The sequence below is a fragment of the Nyctibius grandis genome, chromosome 6, assembly GCF_013368605.1.
Source record: "Nyctibius grandis isolate bNycGra1 chromosome 6, bNycGra1.pri, whole genome shotgun sequence".
NCBI classification, from domain to species: domain Eukaryota; kingdom Metazoa; phylum Chordata; class Aves; order Nyctibiiformes; family Nyctibiidae; genus Nyctibius; species Nyctibius grandis.
The window spans coordinates 44,092,930-44,120,515 of NC_090663.1; the positions used below are offsets into that span (position 1 = coordinate 44,092,930).

The following is a 27,586-nucleotide window of genomic DNA, read 5'->3' on the forward strand; positions in this document are numbered from 1 at the left end:
TGGCCAAGGCTGTATCTTTATACTGACTCATGGATGGTGGCAAATGCCTTGTGGGGGTGGTTAAAGCAGTGGAAGCAAAGCAACTGGCAGCGTAAAGGTAAACCTATTTGGGCTGCTGAATTGTGGCAAGATATTGCTGCTCGGCTAGAGAAACTAGTCGTGAAGGTACGTCATGTAGATGCTCACGTACCTAAAAGTCGGGCAACTAAGGAACATCGAAACAACCAACAAGCAGATCAGGCTGCTAAAGTGTTCCAAATAGATTTGGACTGGGAACATAAAGGTGAACTATTTTTAGCTCGGTGGGCTCATGACACTTCAGGTCATCAAGGGAGAGATGCAACATACAGATGGGCTCGTGACCGAGGGGTGGACTCAACTATGGACTCTATTGCACAGGTTATCCATGATTGTGAAACATGCGCCGCAATGAAGCAAGCCAAACGGTTAAAACCTTTGTGGTATAGGGGGCGGTGGTTGAAATATAAATATGGGGAGGCCTGGCAAATTGACTATATCACACTCCCTCAAACCCGCCAGGATAAACGCTATGTGCTTACCATGGTGGAGGCGACCACCGGATGGCTGGAAACATACTCTGTGCCCCATGCCACTGCCCGGAACACTATCCTGGGCCTCGAAAAGCAAATCTTGTGGCGACATGGCACACCAGAGAGAACTGAGTCGGACAATGGGACTCATTTCAAAAACAGTCTCATAGATAACTGGGCCAAAGAGCATGGCATCGAATGGGTATATCACATCCCCTATCATGCACCAGCATCTGGAAAATTGAAACGGTATAATGGCGCTGTTTAAAATACCCTAAAAGCAATGGGGGGCGGAACCTTTAAAAACTGGGTATAAGCATTTGGCACAAGCTACCTGGCTAGTTAACACCAGAGGATCTATCAACCGAGCTGGCCCTGCTCAGTCAGACCTTTTACATACAGTAGAAGGGGATAAAGTCCCTGTGGTGCATGAAAGGAATCTGTTGGGAAAAACTGTCTGGGTTCTTCCTGCTACGGGCAAAGGTAAACCATTCATGGGATTGCTTTTGCTCAAGGACCTGGATGTACTTGGTGGGTGATGCTGCAGGATGGTGGAGTCGATGTGTCCCTGAAGGTGATCTGATCTTGGGTGAGAATACTAATTCTGAACCTGCATGATGTTAATTGTGCATAATACTAACAGTGTTTCATAAGTGTCTTTTCAGGTTGACGCAGTGGTGATGAGATTGGAGCTAGCTGCAAGTGGCGTCCAGTAACCTCCTCGATGACTGACATCTTTTAACCTGCAACCCCGTGGGTACGAACTGTGACAAGCTCATACCATCTCTCTCCTACCCTGGGAGACTCCTAGCCAGATGGAAACCCACAATCCTGAACTAAATGAACTTGATGAACTTTTTTTGTATAGAGATGAATCATAAACTAATGTTATCTGTATATATTTTAAAATGAAAAGTTAGTGGTGATCTGGAGTATGACGTGAAATGGTATGGAATAAGGGGTGGAATGTCCTGGTTTGGCCCTAAACCAGGCCGATTTTCCCTTTCAGTGATTTTTACTTTCAGCTAAGTCTCCTCTAAGTAACTGCCACTTTTCTGAAACTAACTGCATGTTTTTTGCGGACAGTGTCTGCTTCCAGGACTGATAACGCTCGAAGTTTGTAGTTATCACTGAGGCACCGGTAGGGATGTTGTGCAGAAAGGCTCTTGCTGTACTTGTTCTTGAGAGAAACCAAGGTCACTGCTGAATTCCTCATTGCTTACGAGTGAAGAGCCGAAGGGGGTCGCAGCTGCAGGGGGGGAGCGGACAGGGCAGGTGACCCCAAATTGACCAGCGAAGGTATTCCATCCCATACACGTCCATTCTCAGTATTAAAGCGAGGGGATCCCGAGAGGTCTCGCCTCTCTTTCTGCTATGGCCGGTGTCCAGGGAGGACTCTGTCTGTTTCCTGCTGCCCCTGATCCCGATCCCTGTGCGTTCCTGAATCCAGCTCTTGACCGTCGCTAGGCCCAGCCTGGCCTTCCCGGAGCCTGCCCTGCAGTGCCGGTGGTGACGTGGCCTGACTTCAGGGGAGCTCAATCTTGGTTTTGTATATATATTTGTATATATTTGATTATTTCCTATTATTATTATTATACTTTTTTTCCATTATTATAGTTTATTAAAACTGTTTTTAATTTTCCAACCCAGAAGTCTCTCTCCCTTTTCCCTTTCCCTTTTCCCTCTGGGGAAGGGGGGGGGGATAACAGAGGGCATCTGCCGCAGTTTAATCGCCAGCCCAGCTTTTAAACCGTGACATCCTCCTAAGCACATGTGGGAGGGAAAGATATTTTTTTGGTTAGTCGAGCAAAAAGATTCAAAAGAGAAAGGGAAAAGCAGTTCATAAAACAACTTACACTTGAAGTACTTTACGGTTTTGGGCCTCTGCAAAATAAGTACTTACCAATTCTTCTGAATCTGTCAACTGGCCTCAGCTATAGAAGTATTTTTGGGGATGGTGTTGGCTGTCTTCTGACAGGGGATCATGACAGCATAATTTATTTTATAATAGTAGATTTGCCTTTTGAAAAATAATGACTTTCAGATCACTGATTAAGGTTGCAATTCAACTGCTGTTTCCCCTTCTTTCCTTTTAATCTAATTCATCTTTACATTGAATAGTTGTAAATTATGCTATAAAAGAAAGATTCAAATTTGAACATGCTCTGATTATAGAAAGAGGAACACAAACCTTTCTTTGCACATATGGCAACAGCACATGAAGGTACATTAAAACTACATTACTCACTGTAACAAAGTTTCCTTCAGTGTATCTGCAAATACAATTTGCTCCCATTTTCAAATTATTTTAGACTGTCAGAATGAAGTGGAAGTAGCTTTAGCAAGACTAAAGGATTGGAGTTCGATAATGGTAAAAGAGTCGAAGTTTGTTCCTAACATAACCTTGGATGTTCTCGACAGTTACAGATACTGGGCTCAGGTTTTATCCACTGATTTAAGGACAACTCAGCTTCAGTTGTAACATATGTCCCTTTGGAATCCAACACTTTTGCTTATATTTGGTCACAGTATAACAACTGATTTCAATCTGAAAAATATTCTGTTAATATTTTTGCTCATTTCCTTGTACAATCATTATATAGCTATTAGCATGAAACACATTATTTTTATTTTCACTTGGCTATTTTCAGAGATAAGGTATGTGTGCTTGGTCTGACCCCTCAGTTCAGAACATTATGTCCTCGTGACATGCTGCAATCAAAAAAAGGCTGTTAGGAATGCTTTTTAGCTGACTTAAAAGAAAAAATAACCATATGGAGAAGGAATGAATAAACCACTTAAATTTGCTCTGAACTTATGTATACCTGAACGCATAGCATCTTTTTGAATGCTTTCATAGTCATGCCAGTCCTTCCTTTTCAAGCCATCAGTCCAGGTAAAGAGCTGTCCATCACCCAGCCCCAATGGAAGTGTCTGTGAAAACAGTAAGAAAACAAAAAAAAATATATACATACATATATGGTTTGCACTGTTACAGAAGAACACTTATAATATGGCACAAGCATATAAAAAACTCAGTTTATCCAATGCAAATACTGAAACTTTACCATGATAAATGAAGCTATTTTTCTAAATAGTGTGAGAAAATCATGAATTTAGTTCTTGACAAACAATTAATCGAAGTATGTCAAAAAACTTGTGCTTAACATTTCTCTTTCCAGCAGCGTCCTCCTAATGACTGCCTGGCAAGAAGTTCATGTAAGTTAAATGGACCACTAAAACAGAACAGGTTTCAAAAATGCCTCATCCTTCAACACATGAAGTACCTTGATTTTGTGCTTAAGCTATCACATGTGCAAAATTGGAGTTACAGTTACTAAGCACCTTCCAATGTTTCCCTTTAATTTTTTTGTTTGTTTTCGGGCTTTTTTAATAGCTAATGATGAGTTATTGCCATTAACATAAGGCCAGGCTCACCGCATCAGAGGCACAAAGCAAAGAGACCCTCAAAGCACTTTCAAATCCTATAGATCTTTCTTCAAGGTAAGAGATAAGTGGGAAAAAAACAAACCAACCCACCACCCTCAAAAATACTCACCAAAAAATCCTCGTGCAACACGCAGTTGGTAAGTTGACTTCCCCTTTCCAGAGTCCAAATTCTTGGGTAAAGCTAAGAACTGCTTTTTGCTCCTAAGCAAATTTATCTTTCTAGAGCTTTTCTTTTTTTCTCATGCTTTGTGTCAAATGCTGGTATTTTATAAAAAAAATACAATAGAAAAGTACCAGTAGAATTACATTAGAAGTACACACAATTTAGAACTCTAGGAAGTAGTACAAAGCTGCAGAACTTTTCAAATAAAGTTAGCCTTTTTCTAAATGCTTAATTTACAAAAAATGTGGCCAAAAAAAGTGGAGAAAATTTTGATAAGCAAAGATGATCTACTGTATCTATGCTGAAGAAAGTGAGGACGCGATTCATTGCTGCTTCGGAGTAACATGAAAACTCTAGTTCTGTTAATTCTAGGTTTGAACCAGTAAGTTGTCCAGAAGGAAGGGCAAATGTATAATGCATGTTACAACTGTTGTTATCAAAGGGTGTGTGAAAACACACTCGTAAAGCAGTTCCAGGGCAGCAACATTTGATCAGCCTTCTACCAGGAAACACTGAAAGCTCTACAAAAATTTTATGCATATATAAGAGCAATGCTCTGAACTTCATGTATGAAGTAAGCAAACCCAACAAACATTGGACTCATCCATCTTGTCTTACTGATTTTACACTACTGGCAGCACAAAACTGGATGATACATTGTGGCTCCAAGTGAAGCTGTCTCAGCATTTTCAGTTAGGGTTTCTTTTTTTAGGATAGACAAATGTTTGCCAAGCTACACGATGTGGATCTGCTAACGAAGCCATCCTTAAAACTGGGGTTTGAAGGCTTTCAGAGTTGTAAGCAATACGTGAGGAATGCCAGGCATGGCTGTTTACCTTCGAGCAAAGGATGCTAGAAATCCTAGCTGACAAAGATCCATGCAGAAAACATCTGCTTTGGGAAAGCTGGTATTTCTGTGAATGTTGGATATTCAGGGCAAGGGGTTGTAAGCTCAGTGCTCTCCAATAAATCCCGGAGTTACTGAGAAAAATCCATCACATTCTGCTAGCATGACTTACTTTTTTAGATTTTAATATTAAAGTGAATGTTACATCTCACCAAAATGCAATCCAGTCTGTGTTTATTCCTCTATTACAACTATTGCAGACATATTCCAAGAAAATACTCAGTTGTCATGTCTTAATATAATACAAGCCAGAGGTTCACACCTGGAGGGACTGATGATATCCTTATAAAATTATTTCACGTTATCAAAATATCTAACTTTTCATGTCCTTGAAATGAACTCATTAATTTCAATAATTCTTGAGTTCAAATAATGCTAATGTTCTAATAGTAATATTAAATAGTTTGTTTCTTAAAGTCAGAAGCATAAAGTAGAACACAGGCTACAGCAGCGTTAACCATGATTCTTGAGCCCAAATTCTAAAATCATCCACTCTGAAGCACTAACTGGCTCTTTAAAAGTCAGGCCCAGATAGACTGGCTTCAATTAAACTTCTATCCCTTGTCAATATGGGTACAGCTGGTGTGAACCACTGGGTCCCAAAAAATCAAGAGTACCAAAACTATCAAAAGCAGGATAAACTTTACTTTTGTGACCCTTTATTCCTGTGCTGGCTTCTTTCCCTAAAAATAGTGGTTTAAATGGCAAGTTTGCAGCACGCTGAAAGAAAGCTGAGTAGTAGAGTTTACAGCTGGTTTCCTGTTGCTTATTTGCATTTTGATGCCAATACTCTTAAAAAAATATTACTTACTTGTAGTTACTTTACCTGGTAACACAAGTCTAATGTACCAGGGGGCCCTCTTGCCAACATAATATAGTTAAATAAATACATTCACTAAAATTAATCTAGCAAAAGGTTAAATATAAATCCAAATATCATGCAATACACAAAAAGCTAACTGAAGTCTTGCTGTGGCTCATATTTCAGAAGGGATACATTGCCCTAAGGGGAAACAGGAAACAAATAAACCCAAAACCGTAGTATTGGTGCCATCATAAGTCCCTGTTTAATGACTAGAGGGTTTTGTTTGGATTTTTTGCTGTTTTTTTTTTTTTTTTTTAATAAATCCCTTAACTGTCTCCTATCAAAATACATGCTGTAAGAGAAATCAATACCATGGTGATTTTTCATCTCTAACATCCTTTCAGTGTAGGGGGGGAATTAAATGCAATGCTCTTGCGAGTGGCTTCCTAAGAGTGGTATTCAGACAGCATAACCTCAATGGGGAGTGTACATTGTGGCCCTTAGAGAGACTGGACTTCATGAAATTCACCCTGTGTACACACTAGTTTTACTTTTGCAGTGAGCATGAAACAGGGCTTAGGAAGGGATGTAGAGCTTCAGAGCCAAACTCTCTGGAAAGATGAGCAAGAGTTTTGCAGTGAAAATTCTATAGCTCTGAAGAAATCAGAACTGCCTTCAGTCCCTCAACTAAATATTTCCCTTGTCAGCAACTGAAGGATTTTTTTTTCCATTTTTGATGTTGCTATACTGCTTAACAAGACACAAAGGCACTTGAGAAAACTGGTTCCTCCATTTCACTTCTGCCTAAGGGTAAACAAATTGCATTTTGAAAGACAATTTCTTAAATCTTTTAAAACTGCTAAAAGGCTCCCTTGTAAAACTCCATCTAAGTATGTTCACATGCCTCCTTCTTCCAGACGATGACGATTGGAAGAGTCCCCATTTCTAAAGCATCTCTAGCTGTCAAGTAATCAAAGGAAGGGAGGAAAAAAAAAAAGAAAAATAATTTAATAGTCTTATTCTAGCCTTGTGTGCTCCTTACATACTCTCTACTTTTCTTTCTCAGTTCTCTGTCTTTTTGGATACATTGATAATTTACATTATTTTGCATCAAACTAGAACAAACTCTGGTTTTGTTATAAACAGGCTATGACTATCTGGTGTAATGGCTAGATAATAATAACCAAGATAGTGTTGCTACATGTAAGCATGCGCAAGATAGCCCAGAAACCACATCCCAACCTCTATGGTCAATCTCAGAAAGACAAGTTCTAAGTAGGTGAATACGAAGTCACTTCACAGGATAGAATGTGCTAATGGATCCTGATTCTGAATTTTTGCTGAACATATGTTTAACCACAAGCTGATGGGATAAACTGAAATAAAATCAACCACACAGCATAAGTAGAAATGCTAAAGAAGGTAACAAAAGTAATTCTTCATTTTAGGGGTAACGTATGAGCAGCCAGACTAAAAATGATTAAATTCATGCTATAAAATACCTTATGACCTCAGTACAAAATTGGGTTCAGACATTTAAATAAATAATTAAATAAGCTTGGGTTCCAGCCCACAAAAGAAACCTTTATCAAGGATTATTAATCTATGGCTAAGAAAATTACTGAGTCATAGATCATGGGAGACAAAGTATTCTGGAGAATACGTTTGCACATTCTGTGTTCTCATATATTTAAAAAGTAGCAATACTTTAAGATTGGCGTGAAGTCTTAGTTCTACATGTGTCTGTAACTGCAAGGGCAACAATACACTTTAGTATACATGAGGGGCTAAGAAAGGGGAAGCATGACTGGAGAACATTATGGTTCCTTCCAACATATGCAGTAGGGCTTCTTTCCAGTGGAAACCAAGGTATGAGAAAGGAGAAGGCCTAGGCACACCCCCCTCCCCATGCCTCACCCTAGCATAGATGCAATGCTTATATGCATTCTTCAGGGATACATCAATACACAGGAATGAGAAACCAGCACAGCTGATTAGCTGAAACCTGCTCAGGGTTTTCCCCTCCAAAACATTTCTGTAAGTCACCCACAAATAGTGTCAGTCTGCCTCTACAGCCCTTAGCCTCTTGAACTCAAGAACTATTCTTATCATTGCAGCACTATTATAATAGCAAATATCACTCTGCATACAAAGAGCTGGATTTTGACTGGCTGTCAAAAAAATCCTACAATAATTTATCATCCAACCATGTGTTACACATAGTATGCAGCTGTGAGTTGCACATTTTTAAGTGCTTCAGTCCAAAAGGGATTACCTACCCACAGCAACATTACATACAGCATCTGCCTTACTATTTCATTTTCACATTAACCTCAAACCTTTTGGGATGCAACACTGATGCAGTACTACACAGAGTCAGAAGATCCTTCTCCTCTAGAGAAGATTCAACATCTGGTTCAATTACAGATAATATGATAAGCCCCCAAAATAGCACAATTATCAAAAACTCACTCACAGACTATTAGATCCCTCAGAGGGGAAAAAAACTTCTCTGCTGTGACATTTGAAAGCTCAAACTCAGAAACAAGTGCCTTCATTGAGTAACTCATTTATTTTTAATTTCACTCTGCAGAGGCAGACAATTAGAGGGGACTCAGGCAAAGGAAGATGATGTATCAATGGAAATGCACTTTCCTAAAAAAAAATGAGAGATAATTACAGATTCACTTTGAGCCTGAGGATTTGCTCACTAGCTCTAGGGTCATTTTACTAAACACCAATATACAATCAACTACCACATTAACAAAACATATGCTGATCAGCATAACTATTTCCAATTGTTTAATGAATTCTAGGAAATAATCTTACCTAGAACATAGGCACTTGTTCCTGCTCAGGAAAAGATGCACATGGGAAAGAAAGGCGGTAATGAAGCAGTGAGATGAGACACCTTCAGGGATGTTTCAAGAGAAGTATAAAAAACAATCACTGTTTGATTCTCGTTTGTTCTTGAAATAAAATATTCTGTATAGTGTTTGTAAAGTGTTGCATAAAACAGATAATTCACTATTTTTTTTCCACCCTCCTGACACAGATAACTCTCAGGACTCTAAGCTCTGACCAACTACTCTGATCAAACAAGAGAATAATGAAAAAAAAATCAGAACCCACTGAGCAATTAAATTCATTCCTTTATCAGAATAAAGTTAAGGAGCACTTTTTAAATAGTGGTGTCACTGGATATACCACCGTATGTTTATTATAAATCAGCTGAAAAATCACATGTCCGTTTCCCAAATTTCTATTCTGGTATTATCTCCCACATAGGAAGACAGACATTCTCATGAAGCTTCTCCCCAAGAGGTGGAACGGTCATGAAAACTACTCATTTTGGAAGATTTCCCCTTTTTCTGTTTATGCTAAATTTTCGCACAAGAGCATCAAAGTGAAATATTAGCACTACAGCACCCAAATCTGAAGTCAGGTTCTCTCCCACTTCCACACAAGAAAAATCCATTCTGGTGCAGTGACTGGCTAAGGATATTAGAGATGAAACCCAAAATATTATTTCCTCTAAGGATATGTTTGATATAAGGCAGCTTGATCTACAGAAAAGGTATAAAATCCAAACATCACACTCTCATCTCTACACCTTTATACTTAAGCTCTGAACATCGCCTGTGTGTCCCTCCTTTCCTGTATCTCTTCAGTGTTAGACTAAAAAATAAAAAAGGTCTTACATCTGAACTGCCAAATATAACAGAGATATGTGTATAAGTATTATGCAGAGCAAACAGGTACAACACAGTCCTTAAGCACCTGTGAATCTCCCATCACCATAAAATGAAAGTATCACACCAAGTAATTTGGATCCACCATGATCTTTCCTAAAGATACCAGGAGAAGGCATCGCACAGCCTGAAAATATCAGCCAATAGTTTTGAACCCCCAGGCTCCACGTTTCTCAGGGTCCTTCTCCAGGATGCTGTCCCTCTATGAGGGGACCAGTGGGTGCAGTGGCATGCTGTGGGGGGTGAGCAGCGGCCGCCCTGCCAACAGGGGGCACCCACCACTCAAATGTCACTCACGGATGGTTCCAGTCAGTCCTGCACCACTGCTGGCCAGCCATTGCCTGCCAAAACTGCTGCCCGTCAGAGCGGCACTTCAGGGACGCACGAGAGATGCCCGGGGAGAACTGGAGAGATGAGAGAGACAGAGGGACATGTCGGGGACCTCATCTTACAGTGCCCCCCTCCCAACACACTTCAGATAAACGACTGATGTAGATCTGGATATCCTCATTAAGTTGAAAGACACAGGATGTTGTTCAGCAAAATGTAGAGAACTACTATTTGCTATCCAGAGAAAGTGGTAAAGGCTCTAAAGCTCAGAATCTTTCAAAAAGGAGGGAAAATCACAACACATTGAGATATACTTACTGCCTTTAAATTTTATTTTTATTTTATTTTTAAGTACTTTTAAAACATTTTTAAAAATACAAACCTGAACTGTTTTCTAAACCCTTGACTTCAAGCAATATAATAGAGAGTTGAAAACATGATGAATTTCTTTACATGCTCAGACTTCCTGTGCCATTTATTTGTTATGCCACAGCAAATAAGTGTTCATTGCACTGACATTTACATCAGTAGAAATTATTAGCCCAGCACATAAAAAAAAGGGCAGCACTTCATTTAGTCTGTGACATCTAAATGACTCAAGGTTATTTCATTTTTGAAACACTTATATCAGACTTTCTGCGCTTTCAGTTCCTAGAATATCACGGACAACCCAGTAGCATCATGCCATCAACTCCAACTTAAAGCTGTTAATAATGTTATTTAGAAAATGCCAAACTCCCCAAGCATTTAATTACTGAGATTTTTATACACAGGTATAGAAGCTGTTATTGCTGCATTATGATTATATTGCTAAACTCAAAAAACTGCAGAAAAATCTAAGTTAAAAAATGAGTTTTAAAAACATCACCATTTCCTATTGATCCAGCGTATGAGTGCTTGAGCACTGGGTGAATGAGAACTCTGTAAGGATGCATTTGCATGCTGGAAAGTTGTGATTTATCATGTCAAATTATGGACGATTAGAGGTGTTTAATAATATACGTTGGTATGAGAAGACTAACACCTTCTTTAGCACAGATACTGTCTTGCATCCATCATTCATGGATTAAGAGCTTGCCGTATGCACTGCCATTCAGGATGCAGAATTTTAAACACATGTATTTTGCAAGTTATTGGGAAAAGGGTTCAGGGACTCCTACTATGTTGACTATATCAGGTGATATCCCAAGGAAAGTTCTGAGCTTCGCAACTCTGATGTATGTTGAAACTATCCTCAAAAATTATTTCTCATTTCTTTTAACAGCTAACATTTCTAAAACATCCATTATCACCTCAGTGAAAGGACTAGTGCAATTTCAGTTAATTTGTGATATGAACGAGTTACATGCTGGCATCTCTTATTACTATATAAGAGAAGCAAACAGAAACTTGAAATTTGTATTTCCTGACTGCTGAAATTGACTCAGGTAACACAAGCAAAGTATTGTAAATCCCCAAAAGAATACAGGCAGAGTGGGACAGAATAATGCCAAGTAAACTATCCTGGGCACATCACAGTACGTCTAAACAGATTTTTTCTGTGTTTCAGTTAGTGTCCGTTGCCTTTTGCCCTTTCCCTCGGCACCACTGAGAAAGGTCTAGCTCTGTCTTCTTTACTGCCTGCAGTCAGGTAACAGGAGTATAATTACCTCGTCTTGTTAAGTCTAAACAGACCAAGCTCCCTCAGTTTCTCTGCATATGACAGATGTGTCAGTCCCTCAGGATGTACCAGTTCCACAGACAGGGAATAAAATGCACGAAATTCAGAAGGAGTTCAGACTCTGTAGTTGTTGAACCTGAAACACCATGAATTGCCAAAGATGACCTACAAAGTTTGGCAGTGAACCTTGGCTTCCCTAAACGAGACAATTTCAACTGACTGTAGGACAGGAGGTAGGGTCTAGACCTGAAGGGATAATTAAAAAATGATTCCTCAAAGCAAGCAACTCCCTCCTCTTTCTCTCTGCTGGTCTAAGCTGCTGACAGTTTTGCTCAATAACTAAAACACCTAAGCCAATCTCTTCTTAATGTTTTATTTTCACTTGTTTCAATCCCAACCTTGGTCAAAGAAACAGAACTCAAGTGACATAAGCATCTATGATAGATCTAAATGAACTAAAGCACACGCTGACAGTATGCTGCTTCTACACACTGTCAACACCACAGGGTAAGCTTGCAGAAGAGTCTGCATCCATACTTGACTATTAATTTTTGGCAAGTTTAAAAATCATACCTGATATTGTGTTCATGCTGAATTTTTTTTAGTTGATTGCCTCTTTCAGAAGTTATTTTTTACATCAAAAAGACATGGAAAGGTTTTGAAGAGACTCAACGGGATTTTTTGCCAGCATGGCTACTGGTTGGTTTTTAAACCAACAAAGGTCTCTGTAAGACCTTTCTGATGAACAATATGAACAATCATTATGAGTGACTCCTGAAAGAATTTATTATATGATAGGTTTTTGGGTTTTTTTAAACATGTGCCACACGGTCACAGGAAATTATAAGTATGTTCTTTTATATAAACAGCCTTTTTCTTCTCCTTAAAATAAAAAAGAACCAAACCTCCCAAGCCAAAATCAAACCCTATGTCCATGAAAAATAATCAGATTGTTAGTAATTTTGCTAATTTTTAAAATTTAATTAAAAAAAAAAGAAACAGAGATAAATCTATTTACTGTTTGGGGGATGATTAATTTTTTGAGTACTTGCAGCTTGCAATATTGCAAGGATGAACAATAAAGAGGTGATAGTGCTTAGTGTTAACAGACTTTTCAGATACACACATTTTTCCTCAAGTTTGGAATAATGACTTTAAATTTTTACTATGGAAAGAATCATGCTGTTTTGTATTGCCCACTGCACCAACTCAAGACAAAAAGTGCTTATGTAGGATTCAAGTGTCAGGTATTTTAAGCAGGAAATCTTTTCTTACTTTGAGATATCTGTTCAATGGTGATTAACAATATTTTTTTTTAATGCTTATACATCTAAAGTAATTTGCCTTTGAATTTCTTTTAATAAAAGCACATCCTCTCTTAGGTAATGTTTACAGAGTACTGACACATTTTATAAACAGTACAGAATGATGACTACAGTTAGGTAATTGTTAATGAGAAAACTTCAACTTACTTGTGGCATGCGATGACACCAATTGCAGAAGCATTTTCTATTTTTTTCTCTCCTTTGGTGCACTTTGTATGGATCAAGAATTTAATTTTTTTCATGAGTGTAACATTCTTCAAATCTCTGGTACAGCTGATAACAGCTTTGCAGCAAATCTGATACCACTGACCCAGCAGACCCAGCAATATTAGAAATAAATAGCTACCATTTATTACTGCTTTTTAAAAATAACTCAAGCTGACCACTATTTTCAATAGAAATGGAGGGGTTTTTTGGCATATTCTGTTGTAATAGAAATATTGTAAAAAAAAGGTCAAATGCAGAAACTAACTTTAGCCAAACTTGCTAGCTGGCATGTTTTAACACTAAATAAAAAATTCATTACAAAAAATTAGTTTCTGCAGCAATGAGATAGCATATTCCACATTTTTAAATGCAGTATAAGGTAAAACTTAATTTGGCTTCTCAGAGTATTTGTTAAAGTTAACAGTCTTCAATGAGTACATTTTTTAATTGTTACAATAGAAGAATAGCAGATTTTTTTAATGTGGGTTTCCATGATCTTAGATAAATTACCATGATCTATAGATAAATTACCACACTATGAAACAGTCTCTGCATACAGGTTAAATACAGTAACTTTTTATTTTACACTACTGTCTGAACAGTACCTGAAGGGGGCCTATAGGAAAGAGGGAGAGGCGCTTTTTACAAGTGCAAGTAGTGACAGGATGAGGGGGAATGGTTTTAAACTGAAAGAGGGTAGATTTAGATTAGATATTAGGAAGAAATTCTTGACTGTGAGGGTGGTGAGACACTGGAACAGGTTGCCCAGAGAAGTTGTGGCTGCCCCCTCCCTGGCAGTGTTTAAGGCCAGACTGGATGAGGCTTTGAGCAACCTGGTCTAGCGGAAAGGCGTCCCTGCCTGTGGCAGGGGGGTTGGAACTAGATGATCTTTAAGGTCCCTTCCAACCAAAACCATTCTATGATTCTATGATAAGAAGCAAAACAGTATTTTTGAAGTTGTTTGTTGATCCATGTTCCAAGGGCACTGATTTGCAGAATATTCAAGCTTTTGGCAATGTTCACATGGAGGAGGATAACAGTTTATTGTATTGCTGAGTGTCACATAGTGCTAATTTGTTTAAAAATAATCCAGACTACCTATATTAAAAAGTAAACTTTTGTGCAAAATAACCTGCAGAAAGTAATGCTGTTCCTATTAGGAGTATCTTTCTTCCTGCAAAAACATCCATCAGTTCAAGCATTGGTATTAAAATATATCAATTAAATGCATTATTAATACCCGATTTTGGAATTTGCAGTTTACATTACACTGGATTAAAGAAAATGAAACATTGCAAAGAACCCACGTTGGAAAATAATTATTATCTTGCACTTCAAAGAACACCTTGAATGAAACTAATCTGTTCAAACGCAAGTGCCAACTCTTATTAGCAGGCTTCTGATGCTGCAGCGTATATATCATTACTCAATCTCTCAAAGAATTCTTTCCATTGGATAGAAATTTCCATTGTCTAAGAGATTTTCAAACAAACTCCACAGACGGCTGCAGAAAGAAAGCTGATTAAATATAACTGACAGGTTTACGTTCTTGTTCAGCCTTCGTAAAACAATATGAAGCTGATAAGGAGATCTCTTCCGAGGTCTTTGGAAGCATGACAACTTCTGTGCTTTGTGTGAACTCAGTGTGGGTTTACTGAGGCCAATGGCTGTCTTGCTAGTGATCTCAGCATGATGAAGTTTGGAACTAAAGGAACTAAAATTTTCAGTGGTTGTACATGTTCACAGATGATCATGAGAGAAGTCTGAGAGTCATCTACTTTTTAAAAAAACAGTTCCTAAGTAATGAGCTACAGATCCTGTTTCACTTCCCTGTGTAAAGTTAGATTACATTTGGATTACATTTTTTCCAGCCTGCACTATACCCCTTCTTCCTGCTATTAATAAATTGGTTTTAGGGTTTTTTTGTCGTTTTTTTGCAGGGCAGGATTTGGTTTTTTTCATTTGGTTCTCATCATGCTTTCTGAATCTGACTTAACTCCATGCTCGTTCCATTCTCAGTCTCATACTCATTTCCACAATCATTTCATTTCCTTTCTTCTAAGTGTTTTTAAGTCAAAATACTCCCATGCAAATACTTTTTTACAGGTAACTCTAAAAATAAAATCAATTGAAGGAGATTTGACAAAATATCATTGTTTAGAATACTCCTTTCATGTGAGAAAAAAGTTTTCAATCTCTTATTTTCTACCAGCTAAACAATAACACAAGGATATAATGAATACCTTAACATACCAAAAGAGAATAGATTTTGCTCTCCTTTATCTGAATCCAGTTACTTGCAAGAAAAAGTTAATTAATACTGAAGTAGTTCTGAAGAATCTTAATACTAAGATATTATGTCAGCTCCTGTTGCTGACCTGTCATGCCCGTTTTTGTTGAAACACAAAAAATAAATTCACTATTCCAGAAAGTTTTAAGCCATGTCTTATTGTGTGAAATTCAACAATCAGTCACAGAATCATAACAATATATCTGGAAGGTCCTTTGAGATATAAACTTGCCCCACCTCAAATCAGGACCAGCTATGCCTAAATCACTTCCCTGAAGTATCTAACTAACTAATCTGCCCTTGCAAACCTCTAACACCAGAGATTGCACAATCTCTCCAGGCAATCTACTTCAATACTTCATTATTCTTGCAATTAGAAAACTTCCCCTTTCATCTAACCTGCACTACTTGCCATAATTTAAGCCTTTTATTTCTTTGTTCTTTTCACCAGGGACAGGAATAACATATTTCCTTTCCAGCAGTTACATTTCATGGACACGAATATTATTCTCTCCTCTAGACTAAATGCTTTTCTTTTCTCAACAGCTTCTCAGCTCTTGTTGCTGACCCTGGGAGTATATGAAACTTTGAAAAGAACTTACTTTGTTAGTAATTGGATAAGACGAAGAATAGCAAGTATAAACTGCTTATTAAAAAACCCCAAACAAACCAACAGGAAACATTAATACTAACTGGACAAAGACCTAAGACAAGTACCTGGAGGTGATCGTCTCCTGACAACAAGATAGATTAAATTATTTATTGTAATATGCTTTTTCCCTCTCTGACTGACAACAAAATAACCTAATATTTCCATGCCGTGCATTCATATACTTCATACTTCCAACCGAATCTTAACAGTATTTTATGAAGCAGCAGTGAATTCTCTTAATTAAAGTGGACAAATGACTGAAATGTTTATAGATAATTAAGGCAGTCAAGATAGAATTATGTCACAAATCTGAAAAGAAACTAAAGTTCAACGGAATTCATATACTTAAAATTAGCGAACTACTAGCAATGATGATCTAACAGGTCTTGTACTTCTTCTGCTTGTGCCTGAATGAACGCTGATTTTTTCCCTAGCAGCGAGAGCATATTTAAAGAATTCAGACATAAACAGAAACTCTTCCCCAGGTGGGAGAACAGGAACAGGAGTAGAAGGAGGGAAGATTTATGAGAGGTTCTAATGAACTATTTCAAATTCAAACAATGACCTCATTTTTTTCCTCTGAACCAAAAACTTTGAAATTGGATAAACAGATTATCTTTGCTGTCTAATGCCATTTAAGATGACCTTTCCATTTTATGCCAATAGTTTTCAATTACAGAACCAATCACAGTATATTTCACTAAATGAAGTACTGTGATTAATTAAATCTAATTTTATCAACAGCCAGAATGTGAATAGCGCATTCAAGTAAGGTGAAAGAACAGCTTTGATTGATACACTGAGTTTTAATATCTAATTCCTTGTCTCCCACTCTTTTGGTAGGAATTGAAGGTTACACATCATTGAACAGGGTAAGCTACTGTAACCCAAACGTAGCTTCAAAGATTTGACCTTCAATTTTTCTCAGACATTTTCTCCCCTGTAGTATATAAACACCAAACTGATAGGTCTGGAGCTATGTGGAAAGTTTTTAAACAAAAAATCCTCATTTAAAAAAAAAGATGACTGACATGAACAATAATTATCATAGTTCTTTGGCAGAAGAAGCTATGTCCACCTTTGTTACAGGCTACTTCTATAGATTTTGAAAAGATCTTCTTTAAAATGTAAAATAATAATTCTTTTCTAATGTGGGTTCATTACTTGAGTTAATTAAAGAAGACCTTTAGTTTTCTAAGAACTAGAATCCACCCCATGTCCAAAGCTAGGTTTAAATTTGTTTACTTATTAATATAAAAAAATATTAATTTTCATAGGCACCCACAGCTCCTACTGATGCCAACCCTTAAGTTTGAAAATATTAGTGTTAGTTACTATATCTAAACTTCTTGCACTTGAGACGCTCCTGTGGCGTTGCACTGAGGAATTCATGAAAAAACTGCTCAAGAGACATGTAAGTTCTGCAAAAACTATGGCAGACAGAGGAATGGTACTGTACTTTCCATAGCCCTCACCCCTGAGAAAAGGTGCTGCAGCATGGTCTTATAGACCATTTCCATAACCCTCCTCCTCCGAGGGCAGGTTTTCCAGCAAACTCAAGACAACAGACCTTCCTGCCAGCCTCCCGCTGGGTCACAGCTGTGGTGCTGGTTAACCCTGGCCCTTGCGGAGGCTTTCATCCCAGCAGGCTCACGTCTTCCTGCAGGCTGGCTCTCACCAGGCCTTCTGGCTGAGAGCTTAGGAGAGTCTCCATTCTGCCTTTGCTAAGTCTCTATGCATAAACATAAAACACACTTATTCCTGCCACGCTACCTTGGCTGAACTCAGTATCCCTACGTTCCCCAACAGATCTGATATCCAGCTATGCTTCAGTGGCTCTAAGGCAACCTCCAGGGCTCCTTTAAAGGCCAATTCTCTCTACAAACAAGACCATTACTACCATGTAGATATAGAGAAAAAAATATTATCTCAGTTAGCACCATGAAGTAGCTGTTCTTTGAAAACTGACTTTTTACTGATGACTGTTACAATTACAGGGGTTAATATTATTAGTCCCCTTTTTTTCTTAGCTGGATATTTCAATACTCAAAAAAACTGAACTCTAAAATGTCTCAGGTCTGGGGAGGAGTCAAAAAGGAAGCACATGAAATTGTCAGTTTAATATATATTAGAATCCAAGGAGACATTAAATTTCACTTTTCATCTATGGATATTAAACATTAATGAGGTCTCAGGTACAAAGACATTAAAGTGAAACATCGGAGAGCTATGACTTCGCTCATATATAGAAGAAAGAAAGTTCACAAGGGAAGCTAATAAAGGTCACAACCACAGAACTACCATAAAACCAGAAAATACAATAGATGAAAAACAGAGAGTCAAGTAAACTTGATTTTAGAAGGGCTATTAAGAAATGTACATGCATTTCCACAAGCAGAAATTTCATGTAAAATACAAAGGAAAGGAAAGTAATTAAGTACATGGTTCTATTCACGTATGTATTCCTGACAAAGTAATGTTCAGACTGATAGCCCACAGACATCTCTTCGGTGACTTGAGAACAACTTGTAGAGGAAGCTGACAAACCTTAAAATGAAGAATTCACAAGTAGAAACAATCATAGTAATAGCTGCATCCTGATGTCTCTTGTTCCTCCCATGTCTCCAGTTCTGGAGACTCCAATGCCTACCGCTATAAACATAATAATTTAAAAAACCCAAACACACAGTGATTATGTGAAAAGATAATAAGGTAATATGCACTATTTGCATCTCAGCATACCCAAAATGTAAGGAAAGAAATGTCTAAGGATGAATAGGACATCAAAAGATCTTAGGCCAAGCAAGTGGCAGCTTAGTTTTTGTACATTTGTAGTTTACTTTTCTTCCATTTTATTCATACACACAACCATTCCCTATGGGTATAACAACAGAGATTCATTTCCTCCACCCCTGAAGATAAAAATTTCTAGTTACAAAATGAAAACCAGCCTGGGAGAGATTCAGTGTTTGGAGGCACAGTCTAGCACATTTCACAGAAATAAAGTGAGGCAAAATTCAGTACTAGATGTTCCATAGATAAAACCCAAAACAGTCACAGAGCTCCCTAACTTTACATAGAAACTAGAATTGTGTAACCAGGCTATATTTAAAGGTGTAATTCTGTAAAATCAGAGTTACTAGCATATGACGGCTAGCACAGCATATTCTTAATGCGTATTATCCATTTAACTGGAAAATTTTCACTTCTAAATGTTATATTATCACTCTGGTATACAAAGGCTTGGCACACATACCATACAATGAAATATTAACAGCTTAATAGTAATTTGTAAAATATCTCATAAATATATTTAAAGATAGATATACAGTAAGGTCCTTCTATTATATTACAGCATCTATCACCACATTAATATTAAGTCACCAATACATGTGACTTCAGAAGAGAGACAGCAATATCTGTGCCCTTAGATCTTGGATAAAGCCATTTGAAGAAGCCTGTCACTTAAACAAAGCTGATCAGATCACCATGAACCCTAAATGAAAGCAAAACTCTGACAGTCTTTTACTCCAAGTCATTTTCTGAGCAGCAAAATCTGTGTCCCCCGAAACACCTGTGCACAGTCATGTGCATCCCTGAGTTTACACAGTGAAGCCCGTTAATCCTCTAATTGCAGGTGAATTATCAAATCCAGTCAGGGTGAAGGAGAAGGAATAAACTGAAGTTATGCTCTTAGCTGTGCTCAGCATGAATGATGTTAACAGAAGTAAAACAAAAGGACACGGTTTGGTTACTAAATTGAACAGCCACACCTCTGCATTCATACTAAATGCAAATCTATTGAATAGAAGATCTCTTTTTTTTAATGGAATTTCAGAGTGCAAGCAAATCTTACTAAGCTTCTGCCATGGACACATTTTCAGCACCAGTATCAAGAACAGTTGTAATTAAAGTTTTATTATAGATCCTTCACTATGACAATGTCTAACAGCCCTAGTTAAGAATCATAAGCCTACTGTGCTCAGTAGCAAAACCTAGTTTTTGCCCAAATGTGTTTACATTCTAAGCCTGAACAGAAGAGCAGAGAAACATAAGTAATGAGACTGTATCATTCAGCGCAGAAAATTATATTTTCAGTGCGCTATGAACCTGACTAGTACTAAATTCCAGATACAGTCATCACACCAAAGGATTTTTCTTTTTAATTAAGTAATAGTTACATTATTTCATAAAGTTTGCTTTCCCTTGCTCCCCCCGAGCACCAACACAAAAGGAAGATCAGGGTTTAGGCTGGGTACCATTGGCTGATGAGAGTCAATGTTTCAAGACCTAATGAAAGAGTTGGGGTAATCTCCAAACCACTTGGGGATTAAAATCAAGCAGAGAATGCTTCGCATTTTATATTAGGGACAAGTGGTAAAGTCAAGGCTGTAGCCTTCTTTTTCTTTGTCAAGTCCAGGGAGAAATATACAACAGTAATTGAGATGCTGATGCCTGAAGAAATATTCAGCTCTATGGATGAATAGGAAAGGTTGTATCTCCCTGAAGATATGGAGAAAAACCCCTAATATTTCAATTTGTCTTCAAACAAGATATCACACACTATCCTTAAATCAGAAGTAACTCTTTAGCTCCCTGATTTTTCTTATAATTGGCCTGGAATTTTTATAAGATACTATTTTCTTCATACACACCCTTGCACACTAAGCATGCCTGTTGCATTTTACACAATCAACTAGACCCATGCATTCCTGCCCCCTAATACCTCCTTATCTCACTCACACAGGCATGACACTGATGACATCAGTGGTGACACCAAATTGCACTATCAGTAAAGGCCTCATGTTACTCTGCTCTTCCTGGAGAATATGTGCATGGTACAGCCCTTTGTCAGGTCACTGGTTACTTGTATCAAGCCCATACTGCACATACAAACCCTACAGAAAGTGCATCACTTGCAACATCTCCCCCATGTCCTGACTTGGCAAAGTCCTCCATCACACCTCCTGGCATGCAAACACGCAGCTGTCATATGCCCACAGTTTCACTTTCATCACGTGCTCTGTACTGACTATCATTCAGTACTGATTCAGCACCAGTGTAAGTCAGTACTTGTCATTCATCTATGTTCAGGTATTCATCTATGTCAGACGGTCTGTATTCAGCACCACACATAAATGGTTTAAGAACAGTTTCTTCTAATCTTTCTGCCACCTAATTTCAGTTTAACATACAATTCTCACTAGGAGTGAGAACAGCTCTCCTTAAGCTGACCTGAAGAGGAAATAAGAGCTTCAAGAGAAGTTATAAACTAGTCCTTATCATACCAGAGGGGGGAAAAAACCCATTTAATTATTGGTAACAGTCTCTTCTGAGATGACAAATATAATAATTTAATCTCTAATCTATATTTAATATCAATAGCTGTAGCAAGTGAAACTTAAGCAATTCATTCAATATGCAACTGAACTAAAGCAATTCATTCAACTGAAGACTCATTCAATTTCTGTGGCAATTGGCTGTAACTTCTTTTTCATCCGTTAACGTTTTCTACATCTCTCTATAGGATTGGATCATCCTTTGAATCAGTGCTTGATTAATTACCAGGTGCCTGTAGCTAATGCACATGTGGAAAGGGAAAACTCACTGCAGAAAAATCTTTTGGAAGAGTTTGACTTGAATTTGTGTGCACACACACACACACACATATATATATATATATATATATATATAAAAGATTTATATACATATTTTTTCTTACTGTCACCGAATCAGTATTATCTGGAAAAATTGTGATTCCCAAAATAGAATTTAGATAAAGTAATCATTATGAATGCTATACTAAAATACTTTTCACAAACACTCTATCTTAATTACTAAAGCGTAACTTGACGGCAAATAATCAAATTATGGGAATTTTTTAACACCTTACAGTTTTTAGAATGAATTGGTATATTAAAAAACTGTGTTATGTAAGGCACTTTTAATAGTGAATAATCTTGTCAGGGCCCTGAGTGCCATGCCTCCTCCTCTGGGGTCTGGCTGCAGGGGCACAGGCCTTACCTGAGTGACCGCCACTGCCAAACCAGGCCCGTCCATGGGCCTGGGACTCAGGCCCCGACTCACAGGCCACCTCCTCGTCCCCGTGGCCCTGCTCGGCCATCCCAGCTGCATCTCACCCTGGTTCTCCTCGCCAGGCCTGACCCTGACCCTCACCCGTGGGCCGATGGCCCGGCTTGGACCCACCACCAGGCTCCTGAGGAGTGGCCTGCCCCACCTGCTGGACCCTTGCTGCTCTCCCTGGCCAGTCCTACACTGAAAATATTCCTCACTTCCCTGAGTTCAAAAGGCCTGAAAAACAGTTTCAAGTATCTTTAAAAAATACAAAATGCACCAGAAAGCTGGAGATAGGTTATCTAGAAAAATATAAATCAGTAAGTGGGTCATTCTATAATGTGAATTAATACTTCACATAATAATGATCAAATTAATTAATCATTATATAATGTGAACTAAGAACAGTATGAAGTCAGCTAAAAAGTCAACAACTGCAGCCACACAACCACTGCTACAGGACCAGTCTTGTGAACCGGAAACTAAGAAAAGGTCACAACTTACAGCGACCTTTCTCCAGAAAGTTGTTCTTGAGACCTGAGAGCCATCCATCCACATGGTGAGCTGCAACACAAAACCCAAAACCCAGCACCATCCATAGCAGACCATCTGCCCAAGTGCTTGTTAAATGTTATTTAAGAAGTAAGGCAAGCCTGGAGCGATCCAAATCTGGGGAACAACAGAGGGAAGTCAGTTTTCTGTGGCTTGTGGTGAACCTGAGTTTACAGTAGCCTAGAGCCTTCCTCAAAGTGCCTCTGATGAAACCACGCAGCCAGCTGACTTCTGGACCTGACATGAATTGTTTACAAGAAAAACACCATACTTTCAAGGCCATAATGCTCTCAATTAAATTAACGTACCTGAAAACAAATGCCATAAACAGCAGCCTCTCTTTGTAGAAAATATGAGGCTACAGCCACACAGTACTATCTACTAAAAAGAAAAAGGAGGACCACACATCACAGATTATACTTGCCATAACACATCTCAGTCATAAAGGGGGAACACAAGGTAAAATAAAACCAACTAGGGAAGGAAAAATCATGAAGAAAAATCGTTTGCACTGTGTCTAAGTCAAATCAGCATTGAAAAAAACCTGTCATCTATCAAAAAGGTCTAGATAATGGAGATATTACTAAACAAGGCACTACATGAAAGCACTGACAACTTATGTAATAAGTTGCTTTAAAAAGGGTAATGCTCTGACAACGTAGATTGCAGCCTATTAAAGGTGACAGGCTATATCTGCACTAATACACTTAAAGGTGCTTGGGAGTAATTTTGGGCAAGGGAACGTGGCTCTTCATAACTGTAAACTGTCAGAACGATCTCTGTCACGCTTTTGCCCATTGCCAACTAGCACACATACATTTATTTCTGCAGTGATCATATTTTGAGCACCAGTTCCCATCAGGTGTTTTTCATCGGTATTTCCTGTTTTGGAGACCAGGAGCTGTATAGTGCAGACGCTGGCCACTCCGTGACAGTTGGCCAACATTCAGGGCAGAGTTAAAAATTTGGGGTATTACATACAAGAAAAGCACTGCTTGGACAGAGTGTTAATGCAACACAGTCAAATATCAGCTGTCACATTACGTTATCCAATTTCTCTGTTCTAATGTTTACATTTAACAAACGTGAAAAATATTACCAAACTTTTTCGTACCTGCAAAATACGGTTAACTGACTTAATACCAAAAACTTATAAATATGTTAGCTGTAACACTCCTAACTTTAATTTTTTATCTCAGTAATGTCGAATCCTCAAAATGCCTGCTGAAAAGGCTACAGGTATTACTTGTAGTGTGCAGTAGAGCACTGAGCAGCACAGAAATGAATTTTCATTACTGCAGTTAATTCACAAGGTAAGAATCATCAGTTGGTACATTTCAATTAAGGTACAGTAAATACATGTAAAAGACACAGCAATATTATCTAATATTGATTTTTTTTACAATCTATAAAACAGTCTTTGCGGACATAGAAATAAAACCCGTAGTTACATTGTTTATCATGTACTGATAACTCCTATAGCTTGGATGCTTATTAACTGAAAGCAGAGAGAATTAGTAAAGTGCCAAATGTGTTTCCTATACCTTCCTGTTACTTACCATGTCAAATACCAGCACTACAAATGTTGTATGACAATAACTTAATCACAAATACTGAAGTATTACAGCTACTATACAGTCAAAAATGTATGCAGACAGAAGAAAATCTTTATGGTCTGTAATTTATTCTGAATAACATCTCATTGTTTTCTGCGTAATCCTCATGGTTTAGTATAATAGACACATATGTACACATCTGTATCAAAGTTGTGACCTTCATTTGACATTACAGCTGCCTTTGGAAAAGTGTGACCTATGTTTCAAGAACATATTTCAACTGTAAGTAGCTGTCACAGGAAAGCTGCTGACAGGTTATTGGAATGCCTGTCACCTTCTTGGATGGCTTACACTAGTGTCACCGGTGGTGACTGTCATCTCAACATAAGGACTTCACCGTTAAAAGAAAATTTTGCTAAAAGCATGGCTAAGTGACACTGAGTGGTGGGTGACATAAGAATGGAAAAAAACTTTATTAAAGTCTTTCACCTGCTTAACCACCATTACCAAAGAGGATCTGTAGATGCAAGAAATGGCCTGCCTGAAAGAACAGCTGGTCTAAGCAGTGAGGACAGACACAGACAGGAGACCTTGTTGTGTTTTGTCACTTTTCCTGAAGATCTAAAACTTTCATCTGCCCTGGGCTCCTACTACATAACACTTCTTTATGGGCATGGTGTTCTGTTGGCGCATATAGAACTGACAGTGGGGACAAATACAATCTAGCATCCTAAAATATTGTGCCGGAAGGAAATATATTAGTCCATGTGAATGAAATAATTCCAGTATGGTGCAGTACCTTTTTATGGGGAAGACCCAGAAGATGCCCATATGAGCACAACACCCTTTCCTACAGGGTGAAAATGAAGAAAAATGCAAATATAGCCCAGACTACAGTCTCAGAGTGCACCATCCTTAAACGTGGTTTTCAGAAACAAATATGGAGGGTGCACTGGAGCTTAATTCAAGCAGTGTCAAAGAAGTGTTTTTATATAACATTGTAAAGCACCTTACAAAGTATTTTAATTGTGTGCCGTGAAAGCAGTATTATCTTTAAAATTATTCTTGTCTTTGTGGCTGTCTGCTTTCCTGCAGAGCTGCCACCTAGATTTTTCATCAGCCTTTTAAATTTTTCACATAGATACGGTTCTTGCGTAACTATACACTATTTTCAAAAACACTGGCATGCTGCAGAAATCTCTTTTGTGTGTCCAGCTACAATCATTACTGAAGATAAGTACCATCAAAAAATCCCAACGTCCTCCAAGTGTCAAAAGACAGGGATTCCAGTGAATAATGAGTATTTGCTTTGAAAGGAGAGGGAAAAAAGGTCATAATTATGCAAAAATATGCCTCATCCACAAACTTCTAGCATTTCCAGCTTGTAAGCAATCAGGATGACCTAAGCAATGATGCATCAGTTAGCAAAGGCTCTGTCAACTTACAGAGGTCCCCAAGTCTCCCTTTCCTGAGGGTAACATAGGTCCTTTGTGTACTACCACCTGCCAGACTGAATATTTTCTAGCAAAGAGGTGGATATAAAGGCATATCATTTCCACACGAGGTTATCCTATGTGTTTATGACAGCAAAGCATAAACTACGTCTATATCCTACCTATTTGTTTTGTCCATTAATTAGCCCATTCCCACCATAGAAAAAATAAATGGGTTATACTTTGTCATAAATAATTCAATGCCTATTTTATTTACATTATTTTTACATATTCTGAGTTCACTTTTGAAAATTTGTTATTTGCAAACTCGGTAACATAGATTTCAATTGCAATAATACATGCAATACATTATTTTCACCATTCTCAGAACAAAAATAAATCCATCTGTACTAAAAAAAGGTGGAAGTTTTATTCCACTGACAAAATAAATGCATTTTTTCTACAAAGGAAAAAAGAAGATATTTCTGTTAATGCTTTAAATTTAATATAATACTTAACCTAAACTCAGAAGATGTAGTTTATCTTAAAATAACTTCATAGTTGTAATAAGAAAGCCTAAGTCTTCTCTAGACAGCTGCAGTATTGGAACATAGATACTGATGATTCACATACTCTTGAAAGTTTTTTCATGTTTCCTTTGTGGCTGCTCTAAATAGCAAATCTCAATCAAGTCTCATATCAAACTCTCAAAGTAACTTTGACTACACCCAAGGGATGAATGTTATATCTGTGATACTATCCATAGACTATCCTTATGCTTTCGTTTCTACTTTTTTAATCTATCCTTGTTTAACAAGCTGAAAAGGATTCTTTTGATCATAAATTTCTCTTGAAACTATTTTCTGCATGGTGAATACTGTTCTATCTGGGACTGCAAACATTTTTAAAGTCAAATTGCAAGGGGTAGATTTTTTATTTTTAGAACAATTTGTTGACTTTTTTTTCCAGAGCAGATATATAATTAAAAAGCGAAACTAAAGAAAATTATGATCACATACATAGGTATATATAGCATTTAGGTAGATATTATTAAAATTCAAATCCATCCAGAAACAGAAATTCTGGTGGGGTAGAACAGAGCCTGGCTGAACAGTACTCTGAACTCCATTTTTTGTTACACGCTGAGTATCTAGTACTCACATAATAGTGCTTGCTACATATATGCAGAAAAATATCCCACTCAAGGAACGTGACTAATCCAGGATGGGGAGCCCACAGCACAACAAAGTACAGCCACTGACTCCATCTGTTCCCCAGAGCAATACATTTTCTTTTCACAGATGGGATGAGTGGGACTAAGGAAAGAGTTGAATTTCCCAGCTGAACTTGTAGCAATAAAGAGGTTCTTTTTAAAGGAAGAGGTTGTTTTTTACTCACACCGTATGTCATATATTGATGTCATATATTGGAGAATAAAGGGCAAGGTGCCCTCTCTGCCCAATCCAAATGCTCAGCTTGAACTGGAATGGTATTTTTAAAATATCTCCAAGTGCTTTTAAAATTGGTTATTGCTATAAAGTTTCTCTGCTGTGCCTACACTATTTGCTATCTAGCATACCCACAAATGGGTTAAACTTGATGCCTGAGTATCATCAGATGCTGAGGGAATGTATGCATGAGTGAGCATGGGTTAGACACGTGGGAGACCCAAGACACTGATTGACATTGAGTGGAAACACTGCAGTCAGCTTGTTTAAAGGAAGGATGTTGGACCAGAGTCCCAAGTCTACAGGAGTGGCCAGAAACACAGATCAGAAACAATTAATGCTTCTCTCCTTAGGCTAAGGATTTCAGAACACTTCAGACCAACAGCCCTGTAACCACATGGTTGCAGGCCAGGCAGTCACATGTATGGAC

The 27,586-nt window shown here is 38.0% G+C and overlaps 1 protein-coding gene across 1 annotated transcript in view; it reads right to left on the minus strand.

Moving 5' to 3' along the window:
• Window positions 1–27,586, minus strand: part of GALNTL6 (polypeptide N-acetylgalactosaminyltransferase like 6) — a 565,706-nt gene that overhangs the window by 378,354 nt on the left and 159,766 nt on the right. The window contains exon 2 of the mRNA XM_068403801.1: window positions 3,377–3,485. Within this exon, the coding sequence (XP_068259902.1) occupies window positions 3,377–3,485 (109 nt within the window). The remainder of the gene's footprint in view (window positions 1–3,376; window positions 3,486–27,586) is intronic.